The sequence below is a fragment of the Equus asinus genome, chromosome 2, assembly GCF_041296235.1.
Source record: "Equus asinus isolate D_3611 breed Donkey chromosome 2, EquAss-T2T_v2, whole genome shotgun sequence".
Taxonomy (NCBI): Eukaryota; Metazoa; Chordata; class Mammalia; order Perissodactyla; family Equidae; genus Equus; species Equus asinus.
This window is the reverse complement of record NC_091791.1, coordinates 160,681,796-160,703,950: the sequence shown is the minus strand read 5'-3', so window position 1 is coordinate 160,703,950 and position 22,155 is coordinate 160,681,796. Positions and strand designations below refer to the sequence as shown.

The following is a 22,155-nucleotide window of genomic DNA, read 5'->3' as shown; positions in this document are numbered from 1 at the left end:
TTTTTTATCCTTTCACTTTTTTTCTTTTTCTCCCTATCTTCAGTTTTTCTAGGCCTGTCTTTGCTTAATTATTCAACAGTAGAGTTAGGGAATTAGAAAATAAAAGTAATGTTTTATTAATGGCACAGACTCTTCAAGTGTCTTCCACATTGTAATCTCATAATTTTATCATTCAATCTCTCTTTTTTGGAAGGGCAAAGAAAGTAAGATAATCCCATTCTCTTATAAACAGATCTTTGATTCATTTCCTTTTCTCTTGTGTGCCATTATCTCCTCTCTCTACTTATGGGAGTAAGAGATATATAGATGATTCACACCTACTGATTATTTCAGCATCTTTTACTTATGTATATTTTCTCCCTCCTTCAACACTTTTACCCAAGTAGCAGCTATTCAGTTAAATTGCTTGACTGAGTTTCATATCTCTTCTGTTTTCTTTTTAAGTTGACAAGGATGCCTATGAATAGGAATGACCAAAAAGTGAGCAAAGGAAGAATCAGAGGGCTGAGTCAAAGGATGGCAAAAACTCGGCACATACACAACCAGTCTTTCCTCCTGTGTCAGGGAAGGCATTGCTAATCAACCACAAGACTCATTCCCACTGCGCCCAAACATGGCCTCAGAATTCTTGCCAATGTTGCATTCTAGCCATTCACTCCCAATAAAATGGCATCCAAGCTAAAACCTAAAATCCAAGTTATCTATTTTCTTGGTATAAGATCTACAAAAACACCTCTGGCGCTTCAAGAGTTACCTATAACTGAGATGTGGCCTACATGGAATAGCTGTAATATACCAGCATTTCCCTTGTCCTTCTCTTAAAAGAGGGACCACCATAGTGCCGTCTGTACAGAAGAAAATCTGACCTGATACCTTGCATTGCTACAGCTAACTTTGTCTGGGACTTATTAATGACTGTATAGTTTCAGGTAATGATAAGTGTTATGGATAAAATACTTAGAGAAAATGCTGGCAGAGGGGCAGTGGTTTAAAATGAGTTGGTTTCAGGCTTTGTCCATCAGACCATGTGTCCCTCATTCATCCCTTGGATGCTTTTGGAGAGTATTATGGGAGGCAAGAGTGGAAGAAGGGAGAATTGCTGGGAGATTATTTCAGTTGCCCAGATGAGAGTAGATAGTGCCTTAGCCTGGGTGGTTAATGATCTGCCAAGTGGTCAGATTCAGGATGCCATTGGGTAGTAGAGTAAACGGGTCTTCTTCATAAAATTTATGTGGAATATGAGTGGAAGAGAGGACTCAAGGATGAAGCAAGTTATTGATCTGAAACTGAGTGAATACTGATGCCATTTACTGAACTGGGAAAGCCTGAGGAAGGAGCAAATTTAGGAGGAAAATCAAGAATTTGGGGTGCATGTTAGCCATGCAGTAAGTAGTCAGTCCCTGTATGAGACAGGAGAAGGAAAGAAGTGATGGCTAGATGTATTAATTTGGGAATCACTGGAGTTTAGGTAGTATTTAAACCTTTGAGACTAAAGGAGGTGACCAAGGGACTGAGTGAAGAGGGAGAAGAGAAGAGGGCTTAGCACAGATCTTTAGGGTGTTGAAACATTGGGAGCATTGGTTTCCAACTGGGTAACATTTGGCAATGTCTAGAGACATTTTTAATTGTCACAATTGGCTGGGGGAGGTAGGAGGAGATGCTACTAGTAACCAGTGAGTAGAGGCCAGAGATGCTGCTAAACATCCTATAATGCACAGAACATCCTCCCACAACAAAGAATTACCTGGCCAAAAATGTCAGTAGTACTGAAGTTGAGAACCCTGATTTAGGATTAGGGAGGACAAGGAGCCAGCCAGGTGACTGAGGAGTGGGTAGTGAACTAGGAGGAAAACCTGGAGAGTGTTGAGGATGTGGTTTCTAGAAATGACTTTCAATAAAACAAAAATGTGTCTTCTACTCTACCCAATGCTCCTGAAAAGTTCCATGAGATGAGGACAGAACTGACCACTGGATGTGGTAAGATAGAGTATTTGGGGACGCATCTGTAGGATTCAGTATTCCTTTGAAAGTTAATAGATGCAAATAATAAGATTTATACATTTTTCTAAAATGGAGTGCACATTAAGAAAGCTACCCACCCCCTACCTTTTTTTTTTAGCCACAGAGGCAATACCAAATGAAATTTTTGGTATTCTTATTGCTTAGCCTTCTTGTGTTTGTGAAGCACTGATTTAAACTAAGTGATTCTGGTTAGCTTAATCAAAACAGGAATTTCTTTGTAGAATACCATGGTATTTTTGTGAAGTTAAGGAAAAGTTGAATGACTGAGCCTTGGGTCAGGTGGCAACCAAAAACTCTGCTTGTGAGCAAGATGTCGTGGATCTTTTCTATTATTTATACGACCCAGATCCACTGACTCTGAGTCTCCTTCAGTTTCTTGTTCTCACTTTTTTTACAGGAAAATATGTTAGCATCCACTTGGGTCAGGTCGCTGTTTTTTACCAGTCAGCTCTGAAAAGTCCAGATGATGATGGAGGCATGGCTGCTGAGAGCCTCCTCTTAGGTTCTGGGAGCAGTTCCTAGAAAAGGAAGAACAGTTAAGGGCCAGGCTGCCATTCTAAGAGATGTCTTCTAGATTTCACTCCTTTATCCTAAACATCTATACATCCACATGGGTCCTTAGCAGCCCTGCTCTAGTTCTGTTAGGCATAGCCGTAAACTCTTCCTCTTTAACAGGAGATAACAGAAACTCATAGAGTTAGTGGATCTGGAAGTGATGTCATGTAGACTCTGTTCTTTGAGTTCACAGTCACTGGGTAGTGTTCATTTCTCCTCTTGTCCATCATGATCCATTTTAATATTTTGCAACTTATGAATCAAATGAATACTTTTACTGAAATTAATATACCCTATACAGTTATGCATCTCTTAATGATGGGGATGTGCTCTGAGAAATGTGTCATTAGGCAATTTTGTCATTGTGTGGACATCCTAGACTGTACTTTCACAGACCTAGATGGTATGGCCTCCTACACACCTAGGCCAAATGGTACTAATCTTATGGGACTACCATCATATGTGCAGTCTGTCGTTGACTGAAATGTTATGTGGTACATGACTATAAGAAGAAAAGAAAAGAAAAAAATTATATAATATTTATTGAAAAAGAAAACAGGGAGTAATTCATCAATCTCTAGATATCCCAACAGTATGTATCATCCATCTCTAGATATCCTAACAGTATTAAGAAAATACAGGTTAGTCAAGATTTCCTGTTTAATGCACCTAATCTCAAGGCTGTAAACTGCAGTGAATCTTTCCCCGTTCATTACCCATTTTAAGTTGTTCTTGCCTTTAGATATCATTTCAGCGGGTCTGAATTTCTTTCGGCGGTGGGGGGGAGGGCCAACATTTATTTCTGAGGGATCAGAACTTTTGACCGTCCAGCCTAGATATCATTATGAGAGTCTTCTGCTGACTGGTCTTCCAGATTCCTCTCACACCACAGAATCCCCAATAATCCTATTTCCTTTAATAGGATAAATCATGCTAGCTATTAATCATAGCCCCTACCCCTCTTTGGCCTTTTCTTTTCCTGATAGGAGTCATCCAAAATGGCCCAGAGAAAGTCTCTGTTTCTAATTCTGGGATATGTATCCTGCCCCCCACCCCTGTCCAGTGGGAGTATGTCTCCATTTGGTAATGAAACATCCAGAGCACCCAGAATATCTGGCCTAGAATCATCAGAACCAAAATAAAAACGTTTACTATTAACCTCTCATTTTCTGGTCCCTTGTATCCAGGCAGTGGGAAAGAGAGCATCATGTGTTGGTCATCAGGTCTGAGCAGGTACTTCGCGTTTCAAGACTGCTCCCAACTTAACAGAATACTGCCTCCTGGGGCAGCTCCACCATCCTTCTGAGAACCGTTGGAAAGGGTCAATCTCCCTTCTACCTACCACGGAGGCTACCACAATGAGATTTCCACATTCTTATTGCTTTTTCTTTCAGTAGTGCAAATATTAAGATCCAAATTAGCATTGTTCTAAAGATAGAAATGGTTTTAAAATTTCTGTAAAGAAAACAGCATCACATCCCTTCAGCAAAGTAACACCTTTACTAGGCAAAGTACAGAACTATTTTAGAATTAAATTAGCTGGAAGACATGGCTGCGGGAATGGATAGATATTAGCAATTTCCCTAGTAATTGTGTTTTCATTTCCTCTCATTCTCGATGACTGGAGCCATCTTGGGTACTTCGCCTGTTTTAATTGTGCTGAATCCTCTGAAATGTCATTTGCCCCTAACCTCATACCAGGGTGCTGTGGCTTTCCCTAGGAATTTTCTACATCACTACCATTAATAGATATGACTGTCAGGTCAAATAAAGGAAGAGAACATAGATTATTTGCTGTTTCCATCCGTGAGCAGCAAGTCACTGTGATGGTTCATACTGCTATGTTACAGGAAAAATTGTGAAAATTTGGCAAGAAAGTTCACTTCTGTATGTGTAAACAAAATTTAAGCCCCCAGTAAAAACTTTATTCCTGAAATACCTGTCAGCCCAGTACAATTCAGTCTAATCCTCTTTGCTCTTCTGATGCCATTATTGACAATGTGCTTATTTATAATTTCTCAGCACTGCTAGACTCAAAGGTTTCTATTCTATTATTTGTTTGGTGGAATCATTCCAGGGAATGTTTATCATGAACTTGAGTATATTGATAAGTCTTCTTGGCTGAAAAATATGTGATGAATTCCATTCTGTTCTTAGTATAGATTTAGCTCAACTTTATGGATCAATTGCTTTCTTGAAAGATTTGCCAATGAAGTTAATTTTCTTTTAGTAAATTGATTTTTCTACTGACATGCATTTTAAGTTGGAGCTGTGTTTTCTGGGAGGAGAATAGCCCCAAGACATTGTAAAATCTCATTTGAGATTATAGCAGTCCTCTCAGGAAAACAGGCAATTTGTAGATAGTGATAAAATACTACAAACACGTCACTAAATTGAAGATGATTAGGGTTAATTTTATGTTTGACCAAATAGATTCAAAGTATAAAGAAAAAGAAACCATGATAACTTAACTCAGCAAAACATTCTGGAAAGACCCTGACTTCTCTAATCTGTGTGAAAACATGAAAGTCATGTTGGTGGCTTAGGTTTTTTTGTTTTATGTTTTGTTTTGGGGCATATTATAGTTTGAAGGGAGATTGAGAAGCAGTTGAAATATTTCAAAATGAATAAAATAGAATATGAGAACATATTTATTGAACCATTATTTAAACTTGAAAGTGAACCCTTTGGAGAAACGGAGTCTGTCCCATTCTTCCATTTCGCCTTCCACGGTGTCTAGTTCAATGCTGAATGAAGAGTAATAATTCTAATAGCAAGGATTTATGTAGTGTTTATGGCATTTAGTTTCCCACTTTTTTCTATCATAAATTATACTTTGCTGGACATCTTATATCTTTGTAATCACTCTTGAGTAACAAAACAATTACTCTTCTAGGATAGATTTACATGAGTTGACTTTTATTGGTTAAAGGATAAGAATATGTTTCACATTTTAGAGTACGAGTCAGCAAACTTTTTCTATAAAGAGCCAAATAGTGAATGTTTTTGCCTTTGCAGGCCATAAGTTCTCTGTCACTACTGCTGCTTCTCTTTCTCCTCCTCCTCCACTCTGTCTCTGCCCCTTTTTGTCCCTCAACACTTCTCCCTGCCTCTCCTCCTCTCCCTGCCTCTCTCCCTGCCTTTCTGCCTCCTCCATCCCCTCCTTTAAAAATGGATGGAAAAACACAAAAACCATTCTTAGCTCAGAAACGGGCTGCCTGCGTGCATGCTGTATTTGGCCTTTGGGCCATAGTTGTCAACCCCTGTTTCATGTATATATTGCCAAATAGCTTTTCAAGGATGTATTTCAATTTATTGATTTACCATGAATCTTTGAGAATATTTGTTTCACAGTAGACTTTTTGTATCAGTGTTAAATTGATATGAGGACATTCATTTTATACTGTTCTTCAAAACGTGCAGCTTTACATTTACTACTGTTTTTTGGACTACAGAAGTTTAATACACTAGGTCCAGTTCAAAATATTCTACTAAAGACATTCTTTTTGTTAGACACTGAAATCAAATAAATGTATCTTTAATGTATGAGAACCTAAATGGCCAGGGGGCATCTCAGCTTTCTGTCTAATGAAACTATGACTATGTTCCCTAGAGGAAGCATTCCTTCTTTGGGCACTAAGCTCTCCAAACCCACCAAATCCGAGGTTGCAAGGATAGGAAGCAAAAATTATGCAGGTGAGGGACCAGCCTGGTGGTGCAGTGGTTAAGTTCGCATGTCCTGCTTCGGCGGCCTGGTGTTCACTGGTTTGGATCCCAGGTGCAGACCTATGCACCGCTTGTCAAGCCATGCTGTGGCAAGCATCCAACATATAAAGTAGAGGAAGATGGGCACGAATGTTAGCTCAGGACCAGTCTTCCTGAGCAAAAAGGAAGATTGGCAGCAGATGTTAGCTCAGGGCTAATCTTTCTCAAAAAAAAGAAAAAAAAATTATGCAAGTGATTTGTTAGGTTTCATAGTGAGAAGACCCACTCTCACCTCTACTTTTGGTTCCCAGACCGAGTGTGTTCTGGGAGAAATGGCATTGTATTTTTCCTACTGTTGAAAGCATATACTACATCCTTGGGGTAATTGCAGAGATTTGTGCCACCTTCAAAGATTTGAAAGATGCAGGCATGCTGATTCATACCATACTCCCATTTAAATTCTTTTTTGGCTAGTGAGAAAACAGATGGCTTTTAGAGAATGACTGGATTATTGTAAACTTAATTACATGGAGATACAAATTACAAGCACTATTTCAGATATGGTGTACTTACTGAGTGTATCAACACAGCCCCTGGGAGCGATATGCGTTTATTGATTCAGAAAATGCTTTATTTTCATAGCAATCAATTCATCTTCATCAGGAAGGGACAGCAGTACACTGTCATTGCCTTACTTTAGGACTATGACAGTTTTTCTTTTCTCTGTCATAATCTGAAAGGATTTTGATCCTTTTGATATCTCATAAAAGATTATACTGGCCCATTACATTGCTGCTATTATTCTAACTGGGTATGCCCAGCATAACGTGGCAAGCACTCTAATGCCTTAGTAATACGCAAGCATGCTATAGGGCAGGAAATAAACACCACTCCTGATACCAATTACTCTATCAGTCAGAGTCCTGGCAGAAAAGAGATGGTAGATTCAAAAGGGTTTAAAGCAAAAATAACTTAATGAAGAGATTATGTCCAGACCAATTAAGAAAATCAGGATGGTTTTATGAGTTTCCCAGAAACTAGCAACAGCAAAAAGCCATTACCAGTCCTAGACCTGAAGGGAAAAAACTGAGGGGACAATATTACAGGAACCTGGCAAGAATGTGGAAGAGGCCCTGTAGCCAAGAGCTATGGCTGCTGAAGAAAGTAGCCACCTCCAAAATCTTGATCCAGCAGGTGTGGAGGGACACAACCTCTTTCTTCTTTTGTTCTTCACTTTCTTGCACTTTATCTTTATGTTAGACATTCTCCTCAACTGTCTTGTAATCGTTGGTTGTCTATACATGATTAAGATCTTGGAAACTCTGAGTGCCTGTGAAACGATATTAGATTTGAGCTTCACTGTAGGGTGATCTAGGATGGCTATTTATTGAGGAACCTCCAATGTCAGTATCGCCAGGTTTTTTCTCTTGATTAACCATGTTTCTTCCAGAATAATTTTCCAGTGCCTGCCTAACCCTAAAGATTAAAAGTCTTCTGGGAGCCTAGTGGGGCAGAAAAGCTAAAACTTTGGCATTCAGCATTCAAGAAGTAGATGGCTACTGAATCCTGTTTTCTATGAGTTAACCATACATCAACTGTACCTAATATCCCTCAGTCCAGAGAATAGATGTTGAGATGTTGACTAGACTGGCAGAGGGCCACTCAGTGTTAAGTAAGGCTATAAATTTCCCTCTGATCACTGCTTTAGCTGCATCCCAAATATTTTCTAATTTCCATTGCAATTCTTCTTAGACTTATGAGTTATTTTGAGTGTATTGTCTAATTTCCAAATATTTGGGATTTTGCATGTAGCTTGCTGTTATTTGTATCTAATTTAATTCCATTGTGATCAGTGAACATATTTTTTATGATTTCGATCTTTTCAGATTTACTCAGACTTGTTTTATGGCCCAGTATGTGGTCTATTTTGAAAAATTCTATATGCGCTTGAAAGAATATGTATTCTGTAGTTACTGGATGGGATATCTTATAAATAGCAATTAGTTAAACATAGTGGTAATGTTGTTTAGTTATTCTATATTCCTTTTGATTTTTCTGCCAATCTGTTCTATTAATTACTAAGAGAGGAGTGTGGAAATCTCCAAAGATAATTGTGAATTTATATATTCAGTTCAGTTCTGATAGTTTTGCTTCATGTATTTTGACGTTCTGTTACTAGGTACCAACAAATTTAGGACTGTTAAGTCTTTTGATGAATTGACTCTTTTGTCATTATGGAATTTCTCTCTTTATCCCTGGTAATGTATCTCATTTTTAAGTTTATTTTTGTCTCATATTAATATATCCAGTCAAACTTTCTGTGGTTATTGTTTGCATGATATAACTTTTTCCATCCTTCTACCTTGTCAGCCTTGAAGGGTCAGTGTTTCCTCTTTTTGATAATGGGAATGAAATAGCTGAATGCTCTTTCGGTCTTGCTTTGTTTGCAAGAACACTTAAAGCCATATTTTGTTCTTAATCTCTTAAATGTATAATGTTGGCATATATACCTTCTTTTTGTCTTTGTGTCAATCTTATGTATATTTATTTCTTGTGAATCTCTTAAGATCATTCTTTTTTGGAAAGAGGTTTTTAAAAAATCATTCATTATGTATTTTATAATCCAAGTCATGGTATTTTGTAGTTTTTTTTCTCTACCAGACCTCCTTAGCTATTAAGATAATTAGCAATTATCTTATATCTCTTCAAGAGTCGGGTTCCCCATTAGTTCATCTATCCTTATAATAACTGGAATAATGTGACATAAAAAGAAAAAATGTTATTCAAGTTTATTTATAATGAATACCAGAAGAAATGTTTTCTATATTCTTGTTCTTTACTTCAATAATATTTTTTGTTGATAAGCAAGTATATCCTTTATGACCAAACATACAAAAATTTCTTTTGATAACTGAGGCATGAAGTACCAACATCTAATTTCTTCAGAATTTACTATCTGAGAATGGACAAAGGTTCTTAATGTCTCAGTAAATCCTACCACTTTCCAAACTGGATCCTTTCTTGATCTTTTCTGCACCAAACCTTACTTAACACATCTACTCTTACCTTCTATCCGTTCTAAAGCACAGTGACTCAGCATCATTTGTGCTGCTTTAAATACCTACTCCTGTTTTTCAGGTGTTAAAATATTCAGTATAACGATAGCCACAGATGAGTCTCCTGACTTGAATAGTATTTGCCTCTCATCTAGCACCTGCATTCTTCCCAGGAAAAGCTCATGGAAAGAGGTTAATGTAATAATCATAAAAACATATATTTATGTACCTCTTTAAAATGCTCTTTCATTTAAAGCTATGCCTATAAAATAGTTTCATTCATGGCTCTGGGCTCATGTGTTTGGCCTTTAGGGAAGATGTGTCATAGGTTGTCTATGAAGTGCCCTGAGGAGCTGCTCTTTTCAGGGACGATTTGCCACTTACTTGGAGCTATTGCATTTGATGACGTGCATTCTATTTTTAGGATGTGAACAGATTTGGGATCTGCTGCACTGGAGTGCCACTGTGAATTCTTATGAGCTTAATTTTTCTTCTCTTTATCTTCTTTGACAAAAAATAGTCCTTCACATGAGTATGTGATGTTTAACAGACCCTCATTGTATACAGGTTTCTTTTCTTTGCTTAAAAGAGGGACTTGTTTGCATCTCTCCCAGCCCAGGTAGAGTTTCCTAGAAGAAAACAATTTTTAGCACAGCTCAATATCAGGCATATTCTTATTATTTTTATTTTCATAATGAGGAAATAAAGATTCAGGGAGGTTTAGTAATTCCACTAAGGCCAAACAGTTAGTAAAGGTCATGGTCAGGACCTTATCTCACCTGTCAGACCATTCACATCTGCTTCTTTCTCACATCTCAATATTCCTATCTGTGGATTGGCTATAATGTCGTTCTCTAAATAGCATCAAAGATTTCCCTGGAACTGCATTTAGTTCTGCCTTTGCCACTAGCTGGGTTTGTTGGAAATATCACAATCTTCCTGCATTTCAGTTCCCTCATCTATAAAATGAGCAGGTAGGTGGGGTGGGGAGATATACAAGATCCCTTCCACCACTAAATTCGATTTTATTTTATTTGAATGTAAACATTATTTTAGAAATTCAAATAACATTGCGTTTGTTTGATGGATACTGATGCTTTCCTCATAGATCCTGAAATTGACATAGCCTATTCCCTAGTCCTTCCTACTTCCTGATCTACCCACAGCTATCCTCTGCCTCGTACACCTGCCGCCTGTCTGTCCTTGCTCGTAATTTCTCTCTCCACACACTTCTTTTAAGGAGAATTAGAGGCTGAGACGGATAGATAAGAGGCTTTCTCAGAATTATACTTGCCTAGCTGGTTTAGTGACATTGTGTCATTTAACATCACAAGGAGTAAAAATGGGGGCAGTAGGATTGGCGGGCATTGATCTTTAATTGACAGATACCAGCCATTAGACTATACTTTTGCCAAAGCTGTCTTCCTAGATAAAGACATGAGTAATTACACACAGGCACACACCCTCTTTATAAGCACTTAACAGTGTCACTTTCCATTAGCTACACATCTAGATTACTGTCTCTCTTCCTTGTAAGTACGTTTGAATAACATAACGGAAGACAACCTGTCTACTTTTACATATCAGTTCTGATATTCACGGTTGAGAAAACTTCACCTCTTTGGATTTATTTTAAGTCAAGTATGATGGATGGCCTTGGGAACTGTAGCATAGGAGGAAAAACTCATGAGAATTTCAGGCTGAGGGGTTTTTTGCCTTCTTTTCCTTTTGGAGGCATAACCACTTCATCACTGCTGTCAAGTGAGGGGTTGGTATGATGGGAAAATTAGAGGAGAAAGGCTGAAAGGCATTGTAATTTTGTTCTTTAGGGACGTTTGTCCAGATTTGGTTATATAGTATGTTTGCAAACTTCTCTTTGGAAGTAGACTTATATATATTCTTTAGATAATTAAAGGCAATGCCTGGTAAATAAGGTTAATTTGTTTTAATGAAATGTAGTTTGTGTGTGGATCTTGGTATGAATGAGGAAATGGGTATGCCATGAGTTTTTGCCTGACTTTTCAAAACCTGATAACATTGAATAATTGTTTTTACTACAAATTACAAAATAAAACTATTGTAGTCTTTAAACCCTCTCAGCTGAAATAATTTAAAGTTTTTAATAGATATAGTGCTTCTGGTGGGGGCAGATGATAGAGAGTATATTAGGCTGCTATTTCAACAAATAAACCCCAAATCTCAATGGCTCACAGCAAATATTGTTCTTATCATTAGCCTAGGAGCTTGCCAAGGTTCACTTGATCTGGGTTCAGCTGAGCTTGGCTCCAGGTGGCAGGACTGTGTTGGGGTCTGCTCTGTGTGACTAATTCCAGGCTCCCTTGGGCGCACTTGTCAAATGGTGATGGCGGAAACACAAAGCAGGGTGTAAAAACACAGCAATGCCTCTTAAGGCATTGGCTCAGAATCGGCAGACTGTCACATTGCCCACATTCAATTAGCCAAAGCAAGTCAAAAGGCCAGGTTCAACATCAATGGGCCAGTGGGAGGGGCTCCAAAGACAACTGGAAAAGGCCTGGGGTACATAATCATAATGCAGGGAGAGAGTAAAGAAGTGGAAACCCTAACCCAATGTACCACAGGTAGAGAGACTTATTCCATTTTGGAAAGATGAGCTTTGACACTGCCTCCGGTTTTAAATGGCATATTACCTTTCCTTTCTGTCTGCTTCCATTGTACTGATAATTGACAGCAAAACCCCAGTCTGATGTTGTAGGTTAGCATCAGAAAGTACAGCTCATCATTTGGATGGTTGGGAAAAGCACAGACTTTCAAAGTGGTCCCAAGGTAAGCCGCCCTTCCTGTATTGTGACCGTGCTGTACGTTGTATTAACAGTGGTCAGCTGTAGAATTAACCTGTGTGTGTATGTGTGATCCATTGAGCTGTTGCAATGTCTTTGAGAAGCAAAATAACCAATAAGTATTGAGTGAAAAACAGATTTATGCACTTGAAAGGGAAAGACTTGTGATTAAGCTGAGAAGACTGCTTTAAGCTTTTTACAAAATGTTCGGTGAAAATCTAACACCTCAAAATCTGTTTGCTTCAGAAAATTAAATGACATTTGACTATTTCGACAGAATATACTTACCTAATTTCAGGTAATTTTTTTCTCTCTGTATTAAATTTATTCAGTCGAAGAGCATAGTGTGCCCACAACCTATCTTAATAAATTTAGCCATGTGCTTTATTTTTGACTGTTCAAAAAACTTGTGTTAGCATTATTAAAACTCTCCATTCAAAGACTTACTTTGTAAGTTTCTGTCCTTTCTAATGGTGACTTTGTCCCATGTCCTCACCTGGTTTGTCAGACTTTTGAGAATAACGGTTTTGTGACTTATTTCTGCCGTTGGTTCTTTCCTGTCATGATGATCCTCATCAAAATTATTATGCGTTACGGTTTTCTCTTGCATGTTTCCTTCATAGGGATATTGTCTGGTTAAACATTAGGTATTAGAAATTGGCTCCTTAAAATTAAAACTATTTCCAAAATGAAGTTCCTTTTCATTGTTTCTGCCTAAACTTTACATTGTCTTTCCTCTACCTCAAGAGTGAACTGGATTGCACCACACACCTTGTCAATGCGGTGTCGGATAGTCACACAGGCTGTGTGTGTTCGCCCATGTGTCCGTATTCCCTGTAAGGACACCAGATCCTTCTTATTGTGGGAATTGACCACTCTCTTATACTTGAGTGATAAACTTCTACTCACCAGACAATATACCTTTGATGATATGATATGGATGTCTTACCTTAGATGTTGTGCATATGTTTTCTGTGATGTATATATTATGTTTTATGTTCTTTTATCAACCTGTGTAAACTTTACTCAAAGCCAGCAGCTATTCCAAAATAAAAATGAAAAGTGGAGGGATTTAAAATAAGGGATGTGATTAGTAATTAATAGATTTCTGAAGATAAGGTAGCACGGTGAGAGTACACCATAAATTTAAAAAGGTTAATGTCTTCTTTTCTTGCCAAAAATGAACAGAATATTCTAGGAGGGGGATGAGCCAGATAAATAAAATTTAAAGGGGTCTGAGCTTTATTCTCTTCATCTAGTAAAGCCTGGCCAGCACTACCTTCCACTCGGGGTCACCGTGAGGATAGAGTGGAGGTGCTTAGCAGAGTGCCTTTTCTCCGAGGTTCTTTGAGGCGTTAGTTCTTTTCTCTGTCTCCTGAGCACTCTGCAGCACGTGGGGCCCTAAACAAAAGCCCAGGAGACGGTCTATCTGGAGAGAGTAGGAAGCAAGGGGCATATGGAAAAGGTGACTGAAAGGCCCTCATTCTAAGACCTCTGCCTCAGGTGAAGGAAGAGCCTGTTTATAACCTGCACACACTACATCTGCAGAGTAGACACCTGGACCCTCATTTTCTCAGCGGGCATAGAAATGTGTTTTGTGGACAGCCTATCAGAGGGTACCTGTAGAGACACTGTCATTTGCATCACCTTTCATTTCATAGTATGATTGGAAACCAACTAATGGAACAAGCAAACAAAAAGCAAAACCTTGCCTGTTTTCAAATTTTCTTTCTTCTAAAATGCTACTCTAATATAAAGGATAGCCATGTTATCCCACAATCCCTATGTTAGCTGACTTATTCTCAGCTCAAGTTACCTGTAAGTCAGGTTTGCAGCATGGCGGAAGTTGTTGGCTGGCTTTGGGTCACTGCCAAAGAGATACTATTACAAGGATTATGGGTAATAAACACTCTATCGTATATCCAACAGTGATCTCTATTGCAAAAGTCCACTGAGCCTAAACCCTTAACTTCTGCCTAGTTGCTTAATATTTTGCCAAGTTTGCTTACCAGCAATTAAAAGAGGACTGGGAACTTGAGAGCTCTATGGGACTTTAGAGGTGATCTAATCTAGCATTTTCCAAACTTTGTTCCAGTGGAACACTAGTGGCTTGCAACATGGTTAACAGAGTGTCCCTTTAAAGGGATTCTGTGGTCGAATAAATGTTTAGAAAACACTGTTATGCAGAGCTAAGTTTTCTTTACTAAAGGACATCTCAAGATCTTTAGTATGCTAAAGGAATTGTGGCTCCAGTGGATGCAGCATGCAGCTTTTCTCACACCTATTTGACCACGAGGTCCTTTTGTTGTAGAACGCGTGTTGCCATCTCAAGAATGCCAGGCAGAGGCCAATAGTCTAGTCGGTAAGAGCATGGCCTCTACGATGTAACTGTCTGGTTTCAATTCCTGGCTTTACTACTTAGTGGCTTGATAATCTTGAGCAAATTGCTTCACCTCAATTCACTCCTGCAGCATCATTCATTCAACATGCATGATGATCCTGTCCCGAGAAATGGAGTTGAACATGGCACAGTTCCTGCCTCAGAGGAGCACACACACTAGACTAGGCTCAGGTGACACCTTTTAGGAGTAAAGCCAACAACCCAAGCCTCCTGACATCTGTCCTCCAGCTCATCCTCTGATTCTATTCTGAATGAGAATGAATAGGCTGGATTGGTAATAACAAGAAGGAGCATAGAGTACAGCTAATAGACTTATCTTTTGAAATTGGGTATGAGGGCATATGTTTTAATTCTTTGTTAGTGTGATCCAGATAGGGTAATCAAGAGAAGCACTTTTAGAGGAAAGCAAACTCTAAAAATATAACTTAGAAAGGGAAGTAAGAGATAGTATGAAGGGGCCCATGTAGGAGTCCCCAGATATGGCTGGCTTGATGTTTTTTCTAGCCTCTGTGACATTGATGGTCTTCTCTGTGTTTGTCTAGGCATCTCCTCCGAGGGCTTTCCTCGGGACTGTTTCAATGAGCAGACAGCAACTAAAGACCTTCCCAACAGGGATGGAGGTACATGGGTCCTGGGGTATAGAGCAGGACCAGCCTGTCCATTTCTGCTCCACGAGGAGAGAGAGAAGGCAAACAGAAGCGAATTGTACTTGGATCTCCATGTAAGTAGAAATCTGCCTGTTTGAGATGTGATTCTTTGAGTCAACAGAGGCTCTTTTAATATGCATTTAGTGTAAATTGTGTTTCTAAAGCTGCTGAAGCTGCATTTTGAGTGAGGGACATTGTCTAAAAATCAATCAGTTGCAGAAAAGAGATACATCTCGGTGACCTGAAACTGTGAGCACTAGAAAGTGACTGTATTTATGGTTTATCAGAGGACTCTGCTTACATCAGCTTTGCTGCCTAAATCTCATTGTGGGTGTTGACGAAAATAATCCATAACCAATCTATAAATGAAAATTTGAGTGAGTTTATTCTGAGCTAAAATGTGAGGACCATGGCCCGGGGCCTTTCTTCCTGAAGGAAGAAAGGGCACCGAAGAAGTGGGGTGGGGAGAGTGGTTATATACCCTCAAAGAGGATGTTTCACATATGATTGAAATGTCCCTTTTACAATAGTCGTGAGACTGCTCTGTTGGCACAGCGATTGATGGACACAGCAGGTAGGTCTGCTGTCTTGCTGGACACAGCAGGGTGGCAGGTCTGTTGTCTCGAGCTGGGTGGTCACAGGTGAGCCCAGCAATCAGTTCCTAGTCTAAGGAAAGATGCTTATCCTTAAGGAAATGCCAGTGTGGGAGGAAGTTGCACATTTACCTTAAGGGCATTTGTTCTTGCCATAGCAATTGTTTAAAGCAGATATACAATGCGTGCTCAATGGACGCGTCAGGCCCTTTTGGAAAAACAAAGGCCGAATTAGCTTTACACCAAATGGCTTCCTCATGTACTCCAATATATCCTATTACCTGCCATTTCTGTTTGTCACGGGAGTACCCATTTACTGCAACTCACCTCTGAATATCATTTTTCTAAAAATTTGAGAACATATGTTAGCAGACTGGTATGCTCTAGATTCTCCAGTGAATCCAAATAGCCTGTCTTCCTCACACATTCCTAAACCTTTCTTTCTCTCCTGCTGCTCAAATAACAGGTGAGCAGGTTGGCAGGAAATCTGCTGAATACGGGGTGACCCATTTGAGAAACACAGTCTTCTCCTTTCTCATTCATTCGTGTATTCATCGACAGAGAAGCATTGACTACCCCATACAAAGCAGTGGGCTGGGTCTTAGCTGCTTCCACATTGTAGATGGCCTGATAGGATTGACCAGACTATCCGGATTCCCACTATCCCTCTAAACCTCGCAGTTTCCTCTCAGAGATGGGGGTGAGCATTAGGAATCCGAGAAGTACTTTTTTTTCCCCACCATTAGCTTTAATGCCTATTGACGATCTTGTGTCCCTCATTTCTTTTAATCCCTTCCCATTCATTACTTTCAGGCCTGGAAATATGTATTTGAGGAGCGTGGGTTAGGTCTGTGATGTTCACAGGGGTGGCGATTTTCTCAAGCAACCAAGAGCAGAAGCACTTTTCATAACCGTAAAAACCGCAGTCGTAGAATGTCATTTTAGAAAAGCATTTGACATCCCAGTTACGGTAAAAGGAGGTTTGGAATGAAGCTGAAAGATGAAAAGTGTACAACGCTTCATGAAATGACATGGAAATTTGTAAAGTTTTTGTTTTTGGCCCTCTGCCTAAAAGTAAAGTTGTACATCTTGAGATGTGCTTGGAGTAGGAAGTGGAACAGTGACATCTGTTGGTCAGATGACTATGTGGAGCCTGCTGCCACAGCAGGCCTGGAGCATGGCAGTGTGGAAATGGATTTTGAAAGACTCCTTTCTTTTTCTTCTGTGTTTTTAAAAGATTCTGTTTTGATTTTTTTAAACATTGGCTAAACTATGTATTTCTGGTTTTCCTTCTCCCCTGTGAATGAAATTATTTCTTAATTTTACTTATTTCACTTATAAAAATCATATACAATCTTTTTAGAAAATTTGAAATATTTAGTTAAATTGAAAGAAAAGAAATAATCTGTAATCTGAACAGCCAACAACAACTTAAAATTTGATACATTTTCTTTGTATTTTTCACTGTGTATGATTTATTTTAAATGAAGGATTTTTTTCTTTAACAGGTAAACATAGATTTTATATCCTTCTTTCTTTACCAATTACTCTTACATTGCTTATCCATGTTGTTACCATTTTTTCCTAGATCTATTTTAAGTGAATGCATAATATTCCACTATAGCATATCCCAAAATTTATTTAATCATTTTCCTATTATCGGATGTTGAAGTTGTTTCCAATGTTGCAATAGTATCTTACAATTTGGAAATAAATAGCATTACCATACATATAATTGTTCCTATACATCCCCCCATCCCAATATTTGAGACTATTTCCCTAAAATAAATTTCAGATTATTATCTATACGTATTTTTAGGCTTTTGATACATATCACTGCATAAAAAAGGTCTATTTCGGTGCCGGCCCCCTGGCCGAGTGATTAAGTTTGTGTGCTCCCCTTTGGCAGCCCAGGGTTTCATCAGTTTGGTTCTTGGGCACGAACATGGCACTGCTCATCGGGCCGTGTTGAGGCGGCATCCCACATGCCACAACTAGAGGGACCCACAACTAAAAAAATATACAACTATGTACTAGAGGGATTTGGGGGAAAAAAGCAAAAAGGAAAAAAGAAAAAAAGATTGGCAACAGTTGTTAGCTCAGGTGCCAATCTTAAAAAAAAAAGGTCTATCACCTGAACCAGTCTTTAATGGTACATATATATATATATATATATATATATATAACAAATATAATATTCATATATTGTATACAATGTATAGAATATATAAACAATATATATTTATATAAAGCATTATATAAATACATAATAAAATATATAAATATTTATGTCTTAGTTTCCCATTAATTACAATTTTTAAAAACCAGGATTTTTTTGTAGATTATTTTCTACATTAGTGGTTTTTTAGACCTTGGGTCCTAAGGCACCTCACCTCCAAGCCCTTCCCCTCTTTAGACAGTACAGTTTGGCTCTGATGTTTTAAATATTGATATCCTAAGTAAGAGTTCCACTTGAGAGGGTCCTGCTGATTGAGTAAGTTTGCATCCTGTGAGTGCTCACCACACCAGCTCACAAGGACGTCTTTCCTCTGGTGGGCTTTGAGCAGTAAAGGCAAGGAGGTGTATATTACTGTGTGATACTTGCATCAGCCTTAAATGTTGGACAGCACTGCTCTGTTTTAGGTTTTGGACCTGATTTGCAGTGTCACCATCAGGAAGTTACTTTCCTCAGCCTTTTCCAATGGATATGCTGCTTCTCATTAGTATGTGTGGGTGATAGCTCAAACATTTAATAATTGGTGGGAGTTTGGCATCCACAAATCAGAATGGCTATGAGTGTTAGGGCTGGTGCTGATATTAAGGCCCCTTATTTAGCTGTGCATTCATCTTTTTTGGGGGGGAGGTGGGGTAAAAGGCCAGAGAGGAAATATTTTAGGCTTTGGGGATCATATAGTCTGTGTTGCAACCACTGAACTCTGCTGAGAGAAGCAGCTATAGAGAATACATCCATGAATGAGTGTGCCTGTGTTCCAGTGAAAGTTTATAGACATTGAAGTTTGAATTTCATATAATCTTCACATGTCAAGGAGTATTGTTCATCTTTTGATTTTTTCCCCCCACCACTTAAAAATGTAAAAATCATTCTTCGCTTACGGACCATTCAAAAACAAGCAGTGGGCTAGATTTGTAGTTGTCTGACCTCTGCTCTAGACCCAGAGTGGAAGATCTCACTCACTTCCACTCCTGGCTCAACCACTAACTAGCAATGGCACCCTGGGCACTCGCTTAACTCCCGTGGGCTTCAGTTTCTTTATCAAGTATGTATTGACAGGATGAGGAGGAACAGGAACAGATGAGACAAAGTTCCTTTTAGCTATAATATTAGATTTCCTGATTCTATTATAGGAGTGTAAATCAACCCAAGCAATGTTAGATATGTGGAATGGAAATTAGTTTACTGAAAGGAAACAAATCAACCTTAACATTCTCCAAGTGAATCTTTGTCCTGATATGAGGAACAATGTCACATCTCGGATAGCAGGACCAAAATTTGTGGTCTCCTAACTCAATTTGAAGACTCATACCACTTCTTTCTGTTTCTTCTGTGCAATTCTTCTTTCCCCCAGTTTTTTAGAGGTATAATTGACATAGAACATTGTATACGTTTAGGGTATACAACATAATGATTTGATGTGTGTGTATATTACGAAATGACCATCACAATAAGTTTAGTTAACATCCATCATCTCACGTAGTTACCATGTTTTTTTTCTTGTGATAAGAACTTTTAACATCTACTCTCTTAGCAGCTTTCAAATATGCAATACAGTATCGTTAACTGTAGTCACCATGCTATACATTACATCCCCAAAAGTTATTAATCTTATAACTGGAAATCTGTACCTTTTTACCACCTTCACACATTGCCCCTCTCCCACTGCCTCTGGCAACCGTCTATATGTTCTCTGTTTCTATGAGTTCAGTTTTTTTTTTGTTCCACATGTAAGTGAGAACATACAATATTTGTCTTTGTCTGACTTATTTCACTTAGCATAATGCCCTCAAGTTCCATCCATGTTGTCACATGTTGCATTCATCTTTTAGTTACTGAATTGTGAGAAGGTCCAGCGATTCCTTAGGGGAATGGCAGGAGCGGGGGCTGGTGTAGGGTAGACACTAGGGAGGCTCAGGGCATCACCTGTTTACCAACTGGAATGTATTTCAGTGTTTAAGCAACCAGTGCTGCTGTCTTGGTGCCAATTGGCTGACTGTCAGCCAGATTGCTCTGTAGAGAAGTTCTGTTTGGGTGATTATCCTGCAGTCCTGCTCAAGGAAATTCTGTGGCCCATTCTGGGCCATCTACAAAACTCTTGAAAGACCACACCCAGTGCTCAGTCACTTCCACTTTTAGGTTGTGAGGTTGCTAAATATTGCATAGAACATGCTTATAGTGAAAAATTATTTGTTGTTTGTCTGAAATTCAAATTCAAATCTGGTTGTTCTGTATTTTATTTACCAAATCTGGCAACCCTAGCTATCACTTTTGTGGCAACAGCTAAATGCATCAAATGTGTGAATTGCCCTAAGATAGCATCTACATATGATAAACCCACAGTCCCCCCAGAGTGCCCATTTAGAGCACGAACTTTTCAAAGTTAGCCTTAAGGGCAGCTTCTTATATTCCAACAAACTAGGAGCTACCATTAGCCATGCTGCTCAGTTTCCAGTGCACTTGGAACCAGATGTGTGAAAGGCAATTGAACATGGACAGACTAGAAAGTAAATAGGGCCTAACTTCTTATAACAAGTGCAGTTTCTTGAAGATTCCATTTGAGAGGAAACACCATGGAGGTAAACACTATGGAGGATGGTTTATAAAATATCTGTAAACAAGGGACATGGGTAGGGTAGAAAAGACACTAAAAGAAGCGTGACCTGAGATTGAAAAGAAGATATGAAAAGCAGAAAAGGCAGGCAGTCATTAGTCTTATATATTGGTTGTACAAATTCTGGCAGTAGGATTTTGCATGCCAAACTTTTAAACTCTTTAAATTCTTCTTTGACAATTCTGTTTTCCAAAGATCATCTCAATCACCTTCTCACCTGTGGGGCCCTGCATTCTCCTTATGGAATTTGCTTAATTGGCCAGGGAGGACACAGCATCGGGTTCCAAGTAGTTGCATCTTGTGAACAGAAGGATATAATTACCAAGTCCACACCCAACCTTAGGTGTCTAAACTAGTAACAAAAACTTGCATGCAATGATCACTTCCTAAATTCCAGACACCATCCTTTGAGGTATTATTATACCTATTGTACAAATAAGGAGGGAGGTTCAGTAAAATCAGGTGCAAGGATTTGAACCCAGGTCTGTCTGAGTCCAGACCCAAGAGCTTAAACGTTAAGCCCCTCTACCTCTCCACTGCTTTGGATGCTTTTTTGCTTGTTTGTTTTCTTTTTAATTTAACAAAAAAAAATCATTTAATGGAATGAATTGGCTCCCCTAATCAATGAGAAGGATTGAGAACCAGGCTCAGAATTATTTAGATAGCTAGAAACACAACCAAAATCACAATGCAGAACTCAATCCAAGTGAAGATTCTGCATCTGCTAACATGGGACAATAGATGCTTCAGTGTGCCTTTTAAAGACCCTGGGTTTTTTAAATGAATGAGGAAACACTGATGGGAACATATGTAGATTTCAGTCCTTCCACCTTCCTTCACCCCTCAATGGCAAACTCCACAGCATGAATTAGATCCAACAGCAAAGAATGCAGAGTGCTCTCTGACATGGTGACTTTGTAGTAGATTGAAAGGGCCACATCCTTGTCTTGTTTTCATGGAAGCCAGGGAGAGCGTACCACTTAAAGCTGAAGGCCACAGATTAACTTACCCAAATCATTAGCATCTTCATAACAATGGGGCTTATATTTCAAGTGAAGTGAATTCAGAAATATCAAAGTAGCTTGTCTTCTGAAGGAGTGTGTTTATTTGTATGTGTGAGTACGTATGTGTGGTGTATGTATGCGTCAAAGAGAGAGTGAGAAAGACAGTGAAAAAGAGAGAGAGCTAGAGGTAATGTGTCTGTTGGCTGTATGATAAATGATCAAGAAACCATCCAGGTAAAAAGAACAGTTGGAATTGATGAATTATTGATTGAACTGGAAAATCCTCTTTTTTCCCCTTACAAATTCTTCATCAATTTGTCATGATAAAGCATTTGAAAAAAAGTAATCTGATTTTCTTCCTAAACACCATGAAATGTAAACAGTTATCTTTCTAAAATTAGTTCTAATTTTGAAATCGGTGTGGAAGGTTGTTATCACATTTAAATAGAAATCCTAATTTATACCAATCATAAAGGTCAGTTCTTGTGCCATTTCATGCACCTCCC

General features: G+C 38.7%; 1 protein-coding gene across 2 annotated transcripts in view; it reads left to right on the top strand.

Moving 5' to 3' along the window:
- Nucleotides 1–22,155, top strand: part of FMN1 (formin 1) — a 340,681-nt gene that overhangs the window by 51,628 nt on the left and 266,898 nt on the right. For both annotated transcript variants that reach the window (XM_070503784.1, XM_070503780.1), the window contains exon 2: nucleotides 15,101–15,279. In XM_070503784.1, the coding sequence (XP_070359885.1) occupies nucleotides 15,101–15,279 (179 nt within the window). The remainder of the gene's footprint in view (nucleotides 1–15,100; nucleotides 15,280–22,155) is intronic.